The following is a 13,054-nucleotide window of genomic DNA, read 5'->3' as shown; positions in this document are numbered from 1 at the left end:
TATAGAGCAACACCAATTACGAAATTTGTGTTTATCGTATAACTAATAAATCCTACCACCAACTTTTTGAGTAAATTGGAAAGTAGGAATAATATAAGAGGACATAAAGGTTTCGGTTTTACGAAATAATAGCGGTTCTGAATTGTTTCTGCTTCATGACGACTCAATTTTAATGGTGGTTGCTATGTTATCGCCCACCATTTCTTGAGTAGCCAGAAAGCTATTACACCAGTAAAGAAAAGATTTAAAAACAAACTGCCGCATGTTTCCTGGGCTAGCAGTGGCAAACTCGTAAAAAGAAACCGAAACGAAAATTGTATTTCGGTTTTTTCGCTGCGAGCCAGATCCTTGAGTCATGCTAAATTTCCCTAAAGTTCCCACCAAGTCACTGTTCCTCTCAGATTTCTCTGTAAGTCCCTTCCCTCGACTTGTTCTGCTTCCTGTAACGAAGCACTCGTTTTCCACCTTGACGTTTATCCCATGTTTTCAGTATAAAGCCAGTTGGACTAATAAATATTATTATTATTATTATTATCAATTTTGGTGACTACTCTGTATATGGACACCCGGTATTTAGAAGCATTTTAAGTTGGGCGAAGTGTTGAAAGCATTTGTGTTGGTTCTAGGAGTAATTAATTTAATTTGTAGAGTTGTGCCGTTACCGTAAAAAAAAGCTGTAATTAATCCGCCGTTTACAACCGTTCCCGTCAAGATATTTTTAATATCTTTGTTGCGTCCGATAGCTCATGTCAGAAGACGAGGGAAATAAATATTTTAGAATTTCGGCTCTGTTAACCCATTATTAGCAAGGTTTTGTGTGCTATGGTAATATCGCTAATTGGTGTTTTGTTGCTTTCATTTAGCAGTATAGTTGGCCGCTTGCCATTTAAAATTCTGGAGCTCTCATTGAATTAGGCCAAGACTTCAGAGACTGATCCGCCAAACCATTCCTCAAATCGACCGGGAAAAAACATTTTCTTATGAAGATTGGGCTAGTAGATCAACAGTTACAGCCCCTTGAATTTTTTTTCGAAGTTGGTTTTTTGTCCATAACTTTTGATTGAGAGGTCTAATCGAAAAAGTACGAATCCTTTTGGATTCTACGCACCAAAATTAATAAGAAAAAGTTTTTTCCCGAGAAATTTTGGTGCAGTCGATTTTTGGTAAAAAAGGAAGGTTATACACTGCCTTTTTTTTGGCTCGAACAAAAAATTGTCTCAGATCGACCGGAAAAAAATATTTTCTTATAGAATGTGGCCTGTAGAATCCATAATTTCAAACAGTTCCAAGATCGGACTACTAGATCAAAAGTTACAGCCCTTTGAATTTTTTGTCGAAATTGGTTTTTTGCCCATAACTTTTGATTGAGACGTCTAATCGAAAAAGTACGAATCGTTTTGGATTCTACGCACCAAAATTAATAAGAAAAAGTTGTTTTCCCGAGAAATTTTGGTGCAGTCGATTTTTGGTAAAAAAGGAAGGTTATACACTGCCTTTTTTTGGCCCGAAAAAAAATTGTCTCAGATCGACCGGAAAAAAATATTTTCTTATAGAATGTGGCCTGTAGAATCCATAATTTCAAACAGTTCCAAGATCGGCTACTAGATCAAAAGTTACAGCCCTTTGAATTTTTTGTCGAAATTGGTTTTTTGCCCATAACTTTTGATTGAGACGTCTAATCGAAAAAGTACGAATTGTTTTGGATTCTACGCACCAAAATTAATAAGAAAAAGTTTTTTCCCAAGAAATTTTGGTGTAGTCGATTTTTGGTAAAAAAGGAAGGTTATACACTGCTTTTTTTTTCCGAAAAAAAATTGTCTCAGATCGACCGGGAAAAAAAATTTTCTTATAGAATGTGGCCTGTAGAATCCATAATTTCAAACAGTTCCAAGATTGGGCTACTAGATCAAAAGTTACAGCCCTTTGAATTTTTTGTCGAAATTGGTTTTTTGCCCATAACTTTTGATTGAGACGTCTAATCGAAAAAGTACGAATCGTTTTGGATTCTACGCACCAAAATTAATAAGAAAAAGTTTTTTCCCGAGAAATTTTGGTGCAGTCGATTTTTGGTAAAAAAGGAAGGTTATACACTGCCTTTTTTTTTGGCTCGAACAAAAAATTGTCTCAGATCGACCGGAAAAAATATTTTCTTATAGAATGTGGCCTGTAGAATCCATAATTTCAAACAGTTCCAAGATTGGGCTACTAGTTCAAAAGTTACAGCCCTTTGAATTTTTTTCGAAATTGATTTTTTGCCCATAACTTTTGACTGGGAGGTCTAATCGAAAAAGTACGAAACCTTTTGGATTCTACGCACCAAAATTTATAAGAAAAATTGTTTTCCCGACCAATTCTGGAGAGCACATTGAAGGACTAACCAAAAGCAACTAAAAATATTCCAAAACGGTTTACAAAGCTCCAACAGGCTTTGTATAGAACATAAAAATTCTTTTAAAAAGTGCTGGGAAGTCCTCCCACAAAGTTTTTGAGAAGAGCTCCAAAAAGAAAAACTACAGGAAAGCCTGAGAAAGTGAAAAAAATTCAAAATATAGAATAATCTCTTTATTCATACATCACATCAAGATTTTTGTGATTAATGCGTCTGTGGGAATTTAAATTACCGGTCGTCGTAAATCCTTTACCACAATCACTGCACTCGTAGGGTTTTTCACCGGTATGTGTCCGTAAGTGAACAGTCAGATGTATATTTTTAGCGAAAGATTTTTTACAGACCGCACACGTATATGGTTTTTCTCCTGTATGTTTCCGCATATGTATACGTAGGTGACGCGGGTGCACGAATGTCATATCGCAACTGGTACATGCGTGGGGCTTTTCTTTGGTGTGGGTACTTTTGATGTGTGTTTTCAAGTTACTCTGTGTCGTATACGTTTTGCCACATGCACTACAGATATACGAATAAACGCCTGTAAAGAAGTTCTGTATTGGAGCTTTAGACGGAGTCAAGTCTTACCTGAATGGGTTTTTTGGTGTAGTTTTAAACTGTAGCTTTTGGCGAAGGATTTGTGGCATGTGGAACATTCAAATGGACGTTCTAGTGAATGAGTTAACAAATGCTCTTTCATCCGAGACACTTGGCAGAAAACTTTACCGCAGACGTTACACAAACTCTGTTTTTCGTTGATGTGTTTCAGGTGCAGCGATTCTTTTGTGCTAGTTTTGTTGCACACTTTGCATACGAAAATTTTTGGCGTGTGAGATTCTAAGTGTTCATTCAATTGTGATTCTGTGGTGAAAATATCTGTACATTTATCACAACCGTAGGACTGCTCTTTCTTAAAACCTTGGATCGTTGGTAAGATTTCACTTATATTTTGTTCAGCAATGGCGTTTTCAGAGTATAACGTGAAAGACGGTGTAAGACCGTCTTCGTTACAACTTGTACAGTAATGAGTATACGAATCTATATCAAGATATCTCTTACATTTTAAATTTTGCTGACCCGCATTTGGACAAACCTTCATGTTGTGAATAGCATAAACAACATGTGAAAGATCGGAAATGCCGGTAATCGCATTGTTCAGTTTTGGAATGTCGATTACTTCATTTTCTATAAAAAACGTTGGCTCGATCGTTTTTTGGGTGACATTCATCGTTAAAAGAACTCCTCGTTCGATGGATAATTTGAGTAACGGTCTCATCTCTATCTGAACTATAATGGCGTAATGATACTGGGGATCTATGTGAATATTCCACAGGGTTGAAGGTAAAACCAGTAAGGGTAACCCTTTACAAAATTCTTTGAAATCAGGAAATTCTCTGTAATTCATTTTCTATTTGTTTTTTGAAAATTTTTGAGGTTAAGAATTAAAAGCACCATATACACTAGATAAAATATAATATAGGTAATGTTTGTTGATTGAATCTGGCTTTGCTGCACGTGTGTATGATGGGTTGCCTATTTTTATTTGCAAATAGTTTTTTATTTATTAAACTTGAGTCTAATTATGCTCTCTATCCCCATTCCCTATCTTTGAAGAAGTTTAATACTTTCCAGTAGCTTTAACGCTGACTCTGAAGAAGTTAAGATGTGCACGATGGCCAGAGCATTGAATAAAAAATGCCCAGAGCCAAAAGTCCATCGACATCTTTCTCGACCCACTGGTATAAAACTAACATTTTGCAGAAGGTATTTCAATTTATTACAAAAATACAGTTTTCGAATAATTAATTCCTTAGTAACAAAGGTTTCTGCACCGATTAATCATCTCCATCTCCCGATCCTTCCGAAGAAACTTCTTCATAATCCAATTCCAGAGCGGCTAAATCTTCACGAGCTTCGTTAAATTCACCTTCTTCCATGCCCTCTCCAACGTACCAATGTACAAAAGCCCTCTTAGCGTACATGAGATCGAACTTTTTGTTTAGCTTATTCCACGCAGATGCAATCGCTGTTGTATTTGATAACATACAAGCCGCTCTTTGGACGCGAGCCAAATCACCTCCAGGTACTACGGTAGGAGGTTGATAGTTAATTCCGACTTTGAAACCAGTCGGGCACCAGTCGACGAATCGGACGTTACTTTTCGCCTTCATTTGCGCGATTGATGCATTAACATCCTTCGGTACCACGTCTCCACGGTAAAGCAAACAGCAAGCCATGTATTTTCCCTGGCGTGGATCACATTTTACCATTTGGTTACTGGGCTCAAATAATTCTGCCGTGATTTCGGACACGGACATTCCTTCATGGTACGCTTTTTCGGAGGACACAACCGGCGCATAAGACGCCAAAGGGAAGTGAATTCGGGGATACGGTACCAGGTTGGTTTGGAATTCTGTTAGATCAACATTTAGAGCTCCATCGAATCTGAGAGAGGCTGTAATCGACGAAACGACTTGGCTGATTAGTCTGTTCAAATTCACGTAGTCGGGTCGTTCGATGCTTAGTCGCTTCCTGCAAATGTCGTAGATTGCTTCATTGTCAACCATGAAAGCGCAATCGGAGTGGTTTAAAGTCGTATGCGTCGTCAAGATTGCATTATACGGTTCTACTACGGCAGTACAAATCTGTCGAGAGTTAATTGAGAAGTCATTAGTAAGGAAAGTATACTTACTTGAGGTGCTGGATAGATCACGAACTCCAGTTTGCTTTTCTTCCCAAAATCTTGCGATAATTTTTGCATGAGCAACGAAGTGAACCCAGATCCGGTACCGCCACCAAACGAATGGAATACAAAGAAACCTTGAAGACCGCAACACTGCTCGGAGAGTTTGTACAACCGCTCCATTACAACCTCGATCATCTCTTTACCAATGGTGTAATGGCCTCTGGCGTAGTTATTAGCCGCGTCTTCTTTCCCAGTTATCAACTGCTCAGGATGGTATAAATGCTTATATTTTCCAGTTCTAATCTCATCAACGACCGAAGGTTCCAAGTCGATCATGACAATCCGCGGAACCATTTTGCCATTTTCTACCTCCGAGAAGAACGTACCGTAGCAGTTATCGGCGGAAGTCATCGATTCCTCGCTACTGGGCAGAGTACCATCCGGCGATATCCCGTGTTCCAAACAATATAACTCCCAAGTAGCGTTTCCAATTTGAACTCCAGCCTGGCCAACGTGAACAGAAATACACTCCCTCTACAATTTTACCTAATATTAATGCGGGAATCAAACCTTAACGTTTGCCATACCATTTTGAACAAGAATTTTAGATCGAATTGAAAAATAAAAGCCGGAAAAATGATTTTGATAGCTTTATTTACCAAAATAGTTTGTCATAGATACCTACTCAATTTTTTTAAAGCCATCATGATTTTAATTTTTAAGGTTTTAATATAAGCCACCGAGATTTACGGCTTAGTCGATGGCCAAAAATTAAAGACCATTTCTATCTGCTTGCGGTAGAGATCACCAGGTGCTGTTCATGTACCAACCAAACCCTTTTCCCTACAAAATTAGTCTATACTCTCTTTCGTTTTGAGTCCCAAAAGGCCCCCACTTTGTCAATTCTTCTAACTCCTTCTCTTATTCTACAGCATTCGTAGCGTTGATCTTCGTTTCTCATGATGGTTTCAATTTTTCCGTAAATCTCCTTTGCGTCCTCGTGCTCATTATCAGTGGTAGGTATATAAACCTGAATGATAAATTTCTGGGACTTTCCCCCAACTTAATTGCCATCGCCCTATCTCTTTCAAATATGACTTTTGGACAGATTTAACCATTTTTCCTACCAGTATCTTCATTAAAGTAAAATTTTGGATCTCTACAATGCACTTTCCTCTATCTTTCCCATCTAGTTTTACTTATACCATTCATATAGAGATCATTATTAATGACTTTTCGAGCTATTCCTCTTTTAGTCATGCTCTCACATTCCATATTGCTCCTCTACGTAACTTTCTCACTTCATTATATACATACATTCTTTTCTAGGATGTGCCTTCCGTTGTGGTGCGGAGCAACGATTTTGATGTGCAGTAGGTTAGAATCATTGATTTCTGTTGATAACTTATTAATAACTTCGTGTCTTTAAAAACATGGAAATCTCCTTCTCGTGTCATAGCAATATATCTATGAAACCGAGAGATATTTTGGACAGCTTTGTGCTTTGTGAAGTCATTCCTATTTTATGTTACCGATTGTTACTATGTATATTATGTAAAATAACTGTTAGTTTCAAATATTCTCGAAAAAATTCGACGCGTATTTGTGTTTCACCCTGTAACTGTTTAGTACCATAGGTTGGTAACATATGTATTTAGAATATATGGTTGGTAATAGACGCTACCGATTACCGCCAAAAATCTAAACATAACCTTATTTTTTCCAGTTTCTATTTAGAAATACATGAAATAATAATTTGTAAAATGGAAGTAGCGGAATTCGATCAACGTCTACGAGACATACAGAGGGAATATCTGGATTTCTTGAGCGATGAGGCAAGTTACTTTCGGAGTTTACCCCCTTATTAACAAAGAACTTGCAGGCCGATCAAAATAAGTACACCCAAATGGTTAAAAATCTAATAGCGGATAATGGTCGCAGATTGATCGTTAATTTAAACGATTTAAGAAAAAGGAATCCGGAACGTGCCAAGAGTTTACTTACAAACTCGATCGAGGAACAGATCGCCTTTCAACGTGCCCTCAAAGAGTACATCAGCAACGTCTTTACCGAGTACGAGAAGGACAGCGGAGATTTTTTTGTAGGTTTTGAAGGTAGTTTCGGTAACAAACATGTTACTCCAAGATCGCTGCATGCACGCTTTTTGGGGAATTTGGTGTGCATTGAAGGCATCGTAACAAAGTGTAAGTTTGCAACGTCTGTATGTGGATTTTTGAACTGTTTCGATCATAGGCTCGCTGATCAATCCAAAGGTGGTTCGAAGTGTCCACTTCTGCAGCTCCACCAAGAAAGTTACAGATCGGAAATATGCAGATTTAACTTCGTTAGAGGCATTTCCCACGAGTTCAGTGTACCCGACCCAGGTTTGTCTTGAAAACATTGTTACCAACCAACCAAAAATTATTCGGTTAGGACGAAGATGGAAACCTTCTCGAAACAGAATTTGGTTTGTCGTCGTATAAAGATCATCAATCCATTTCTATACAGGAGATGCCTGAAAAAGCGCCTGCGGGGCAGTTACCGAGATCTGTAGACATTATTTGCGATAATGACTTGGTGGACTGTTGTAAACCGGGTGATCGAATACTGGCTGTAGGCAGTTATAGATGCTTGCCCAATAAGCAGGGCAGCTTTACAAGTGGAACTTTCCGGTAGGTTTTATGCGAGGGGTAATTCACGTGACACAGAAAATGTACATCTGATCTCAAGGTTTGAAATAATGAGATTTCAGGTAAATCGCATTCCAAAATTAATAATATGAGTAATTATTGTTATTGATGTAACTTCCCTCACTAGTTGCTGTAGTAGCTTTAAATCAGTGAGGCTTAGCTCAGAAGTGCTGCATTAAAGTCATATATCCAAATGCCTTGGAAGCCACCACAAAGTAACATGGTTTTTAAATGCCATCTGCAGCTGCTTCTTGCTTTGAAATGTCAGAAAAGGAGACAGTATTATTTAGAATCTTTGTTAGTTATGGTCATGACCAAAAATTTTTAAACTTGCAAAGCGATCCCGTTACACCATAGTGCAATTTCCTGATGCACATGCTGTTCGAAACAACCCGTGTTACATATGTACTTATAAATGTGCTGTGTGAAATGGTGTGCGTTCAACTACACTACCCACAAAACACCTGTGCCCAGCTAGCTCAAAACAGCAAAAATTGAAACAAAATCCTAATGATAACTCGAAATCAATAATGTAGGACAATGCGTCTTCAAATAATCAAAAACGCTAATTACTTGAAAAAATTGGCGTACAGAGACGTACACGCTCATTTTTTTAACATATTGTAGGCTCGAGTCTAATGACCTTGAGACTCGGTTGGCAATGACTCATTTGAATAATCCTTATTAGAATTTTAAATTAATCCTCAAATTTGTTGGTCAATTTGAATAATTTCACCTAGGTAATGGTAGAAGGAAGGTGTACAAAACTATTACAAATCGGTACGAGTCCATGTGACATTTCAAGGATGAATTGCCCCTCAATACTACGTATTTATTGCAAAGGCCGAGATTAATGCGCTGTTTCTAGAGCCGTTATAATCGCCTCCAATATTTCCCAGTTGAGCAAGGAGGCGGGCCTTTCTATTTCGCGTAACGATGTGAGACTGTGTAAAAATTTGAGCACTAAAGAGGAAGACGTGTTCACCGTTTTGGCCCGTTCCATAGCCCCTTCGATTCAGGGACATGAATACATTAAAAAGGCGATATTGTGCCTTTTGTTGGGCGGCGAAGAGAAGGTCCTACCGAACGGAACTCGATTAAGAGGCGACATAAATGTGCTACTTATTGGCGATCCTAGTGTGGCCAAATCTCAGTTGTTACGTTACGTTCTCGCTACGGCCCCGCGCGCCATTCCGACTACCGGTCGCGGTTCCACCGGGGTGGGACTTACCGCTGCAGTTACCACCGATCAAGACACCGGCGAGAGGCGGTTAGAGGCCGGCGCCATGGTTTTGGCAGATAGAGGTGTCGTTTGTATTGACGAATTCGATAAAATGTCGGACATCGATCGTACGGCTATACACGAAGTAATGGAGCAGGGTCGTGTTACTATTGCCAAGGCTGGGATACATGCCAGTTTGAATGCGCGGTGTTCCGTATTGGCCGCCGCCAATCCTGTATATGGACGGGTGAGTGTTTTGTTTATGTTTGCGTTATTTTAGTGACTTTTGTAGTACGATCAATACAAAACTCCAATGGAAAATATTAATTTGCAAGACTCTTTACTGTCTCGTTTTGATCTGTTGTTTGTTATGCTAGACACAGTGGATCCAAAACTTGATGGCCAAATTTCTGAGCATGTTGTACGCGTTCATCGTTATCGGTAAGTTGTTTTGTTTTATCAAACAATATTAAATGTTATTTGTGAGAAAACTTTGTTAAATTAAAAAAAATTTAAGTTGCCACTTGCATGTAAACAATTTGCTGTGGCTAGCACAGATAACACCCCCCCCCCACACCTGCGCATGCGCGATTCTCCCCAAAAGCTTTTAGATCTTCTTTTTATGTCAAAGAATATGTGTACCAAATTTGATCCCAATTGCTTCAGTTTATGTGATTCGGGTTCCGGGAACGTGTATTTCATTGAAAAAAGTGGGAGGGGGGTCATTTTTTACGCCGTTGCAATACCTTATTAACGTGCGGATGGTAAAAAATCAAAATTGCAACCGGTTTTAAATATGGACGCTGTCCAATATTTCAAACTGAGTGTCCTAAATTATTGATTTTGAGTTATCATTAGGATTTTGTTTCAATTCTCTATTTTGAGCTAGCTGTGGGTGGTGTAGTTGACCGCACACCATTTCACACAGCAAGATGTATAAGTACAGTAACACGGGTTGTTTTGAACGGCATGTGCATAGGGAAATTGCACTGTGAATCGTTGCACTATGGTGTAACGGAGATCGCTTGGCAAGTTTAAAAATTTTTTTGCCGTTTCATTTCAATATAGGAAATTTTACATTTGTACCGCTTTACACGGAAAGTGAGGTAGAGTATGCCTGGCGATAAGCATGAACATGTCGGGGAAAGTATGTCCCTAAACGACGTCTCAGTTTACGTTTTCGAGAATTTAATGCAAATTTGGATGGTGGTCGAGGTAAATACGAAGTTCATTATCCTGAAAATTTGCTTTCAACGAGAGACCATTGTACAGGGTGGCTAAATAAGAATGCGAGGTACTGTAACTGAACCTGTCCATCGTAGAGGCTTGCGGTAAAAAAATTTATTACTAAAACGACCACGAGAAAAACCTGGAAAATATTTTTAAGTTTCTGCAATGGCCGCTAGGGGGCGTAACTGCAATCTGGAATTTAAAAAAGTGATTTTTCTGTGAATTCCGCTATATTAACCTAACAAAAAAATGTCCGGTCTTTGAAGACAACGATAATCTGAACCTTTTTCGTTTGACAATTTTTCCTGTATCTCTAAAAATGAAGTGGTGGGGGGTATTCAAAGGTTTCCGTAAAGAACACCCTGTATCTTCGAAACGACTGAGCCGATTTTAACAAACTCGGGTTAATTGAAAAGGGTTATTCTTCGGCTACAAATATTATAATATTTGAAGTTTTGTTAGTTTCACATATCGCCGCTTGGGGGTTTTTTTCGGCATTCCGACAGAAATGGTTCATTTTTTCAAAAAAATTAAATGCGTTGGTTTGATTTTTTTTTTCATGAAAAAGTAGCTAAATGATGCCTGAACAAGCTCGCAAAAACCGCATCTCGATATCTTGTTCCTAACCTAAAATTTACACCAAAGAAAATTTTATACCCTCAAAATTTTATTTTTTTAAGCTAATTTTTCAGGAATTATTTTTATTATATAATAATTTGTAGCCCTAAGGTGGATCGATTTAAAAAAGGAAGCTTTTAATGCCGCCGTAAATGCTCGAAATGCTGGCCATCACGATATAAAAAAAATATATATATATCTTCGCGAACTTGTTTAGGCATCATTTAGCTACTTTTTCATGAAAAAAAAATCGAACCAATGCATTTAATTTTTTTGAGAAAATTAACTTCTGTCGGAATGTCGAAAAAAGCCCTCAATCGGTGATATGTGAAACTAACAAAACTTCAAATAGTATAATATTTGTAGCTGAAGAATAGCTCTTTTGAACTAACCCGAGTTTCTTAAAACCGGCTCAGCCGTTTCGAAGATACAGGGTGTTCTTTGCGGAAACCTTTGAGTACCCCCCACCACTTCATTTTTAGAGATACAGGAAAAATTGTCCAACAAAAATTGTTCAGATTATCGTCAACTTCAAAGACCGGACATTTTTTGTTAGGTTAATGTAGCGGAATTCACAGAAACATCACTTTTTTAGATTCCAGATTGCAGTTACGCCCCCTAGCGGTCATTTCAGAAACTTAAAAATATTTTCCAGGTTTTTCTCGTGGCCGTTTTAGTAATAAATTTTTTTACCGCAAGCCTCTACAATGGATAGATTCTCAGATACAGTACCTCGCATTCTTAGTTGGCCACCCTGTACAAGAATTGTTCCTTTTGTATTTAATACATAGAATGAAATTCCCATGGTTAATTCATACACATTTTGGTATAGAAATCCATTGGAGCAAGATGGCGAAGTCCTACCAATGGGGTCCGGTGCAGACTGCTACAGTACCCAAAATCCGGACACCATAGAAAAGGAGAGCACCGATCAAACGATATTCGAAAAATACGATCCTCTACTACATGGGGATAGAGCGCATTGGCTACAAACGCTCAGCGTCGACTTCATGCGCAAATATATACACTTTGTCAAAATTATAAAACCCAAACTGACGAAGGAGTCCGCCGAAATTATCGCCGAGGCGTATTCGCGGTTACGTTCAGAAGATACCATGGACGCAAACGTCGCCAGAACTCAACCTGTTACCGCCCGAACGTTGGAGACGTTAATTCGTTTAGCGACGGCGCACGCGAAAGCTCGAATGTCGCTTGAAATTCAAGAGCGCGATGCGCGCGCCGCGATTGAGCTTGTCCAATATGCTTACTTCAAGGTGGTGTCTGAGAAACCAAGTCACAAGCGGTCCGTCGAGTCTGATGGTGATGAAGTAAGTGACAATGAAAGCAGCTCGCAAAGGAGGAGGAAACGAGTTCGAGTGGACAATGAAGTCATCAGTAGTCAAACATCCGATGCGAGTGGGCTTACAAATGGTACTCACGCAACGGTGGAAGCAATGGACGTTTCCACGACTACAACCATTTCTGACACAAGGTAATTTTCTTATTGAAGTGATCTTTTCGCTATTATTGTCATTTTGTTTAAGATTGTCGACATTTAAATCCAGTTTGTGTCAAATATTCAGCACTAGGAGGAGTCAGTCACTTGCACTAACAAATTTGATAGAGGGCTTAAACGAAGGGCGTGCCGAACCATTTGCAGAAGGAGAAGTACGAGCAGCAATACAGAAAATGTCCGATGACAATCAAGTTATGATGGCCGATGACACAGTATTTTTAATTTAAACATATTGCAGTGTTTAATATTCTAATTTTGATGTAATTTTTAATGTATTCTTATTAATTTTTTTGTATAGTTAATGATATTATTTTAATTTAATAATAACATAGCCCCTAAAGGAAGTGTGAAACGGCAAATGAAGTGTAGAGGATAGAGGATAAAATTTCAAAAAAATATCTCTATAAATAAGAAAGTTGACTTTGCGCATGCACAATTTAATTTGATATGTTTGTTTTTACTAGAAGTGTCTCTGGTTAAAATTTAGAGAGAGAGAGAGAGAGAAAGAAAGATCTTCATCAGTCTGCGCATGCGCGCATTTGAATTTACTATGTGCGATGTGTTTGCCTTTGCTCATGACATTGACTACGTTTATCTCGTCGCTTCCATCGGATCGAGACTGCTTATACGTTTGCCTTCTCTAGAAGTATGTGTGATTAAATTTTTAACAAAATATATGAATAAATAAGAAAGTTGATATTGTGCA

General features: G+C 38.4%; 3 protein-coding genes across 3 annotated transcripts; 1 reads left to right on the top strand and 2 right to left on the bottom strand.

Annotated features, from left to right (window-relative positions):
• Positions 1-2,547: 2,547 nt before the first annotated feature.
• LOC116166901 (zinc finger protein 501-like) lies at positions 2,548-3,833 on the bottom strand. The gene is made up of 2 exons (XM_031482095.1): positions 2,975-3,833; positions 2,548-2,927 (listed from the first exon to the last, which is right to left on the bottom strand). The coding sequence occupies exons 1-2, from the start codon at positions 3,789-3,791 to the stop codon at positions 2,563-2,565; spliced, it is 1,182 nt and encodes a 393-aa protein (XP_031337955.1). The 5' UTR covers positions 3,792-3,833; the 3' UTR covers positions 2,548-2,562.
• Positions 3,834-4,139: 306 nt separating this feature from the next.
• On the bottom strand, positions 4,140-6,452 carry LOC116166900 (tubulin alpha-1C chain-like). Its single transcript, XM_031482094.1, has 4 exons — positions 5,968-6,452; positions 5,660-5,915; positions 5,079-5,606; positions 4,140-5,031 (listed from the first exon to the last, which is right to left on the bottom strand). Exons 2-4 carry the CDS (start codon positions 5,660-5,662, stop codon positions 4,222-4,224), a joined length of 1,341 nt encoding a protein of 446 aa, XP_031337954.1. The 5' UTR covers positions 5,663-5,915; positions 5,968-6,452; the 3' UTR covers positions 4,140-4,221.
• Positions 6,453-6,769: 317 nt separating this feature from the next.
• Positions 6,770-12,700, top strand: LOC116166897 (DNA replication licensing factor Mcm3). The gene is made up of 8 exons (XM_031482091.1): positions 6,770-6,907; positions 6,955-7,276; positions 7,326-7,456; positions 7,506-7,744; positions 8,631-9,231; positions 9,277-9,425; positions 11,665-12,324; positions 12,377-12,700. Exons 1-8 carry the CDS (start codon positions 6,836-6,838, stop codon positions 12,573-12,575), a joined length of 2,373 nt encoding a protein of 790 aa, XP_031337951.1. The 5' UTR covers positions 6,770-6,835; the 3' UTR covers positions 12,576-12,700.
• The last annotated feature ends 354 nt before the right edge of the window (positions 12,701-13,054 follow it).

Source organism: Photinus pyralis, unplaced genomic scaffold (genome assembly GCF_008802855.1).
Source record: "Photinus pyralis isolate 1611_PpyrPB1 unplaced genomic scaffold, Ppyr1.3 Ppyr1.4_LG3b, whole genome shotgun sequence".
NCBI classification, from domain to species: Eukaryota; Metazoa; Arthropoda; class Insecta; order Coleoptera; family Lampyridae; genus Photinus; species Photinus pyralis.
The sequence above is the reverse complement of the archived record's forward strand: the minus strand, read 5'-3'. Positions and strand labels throughout refer to the sequence as shown.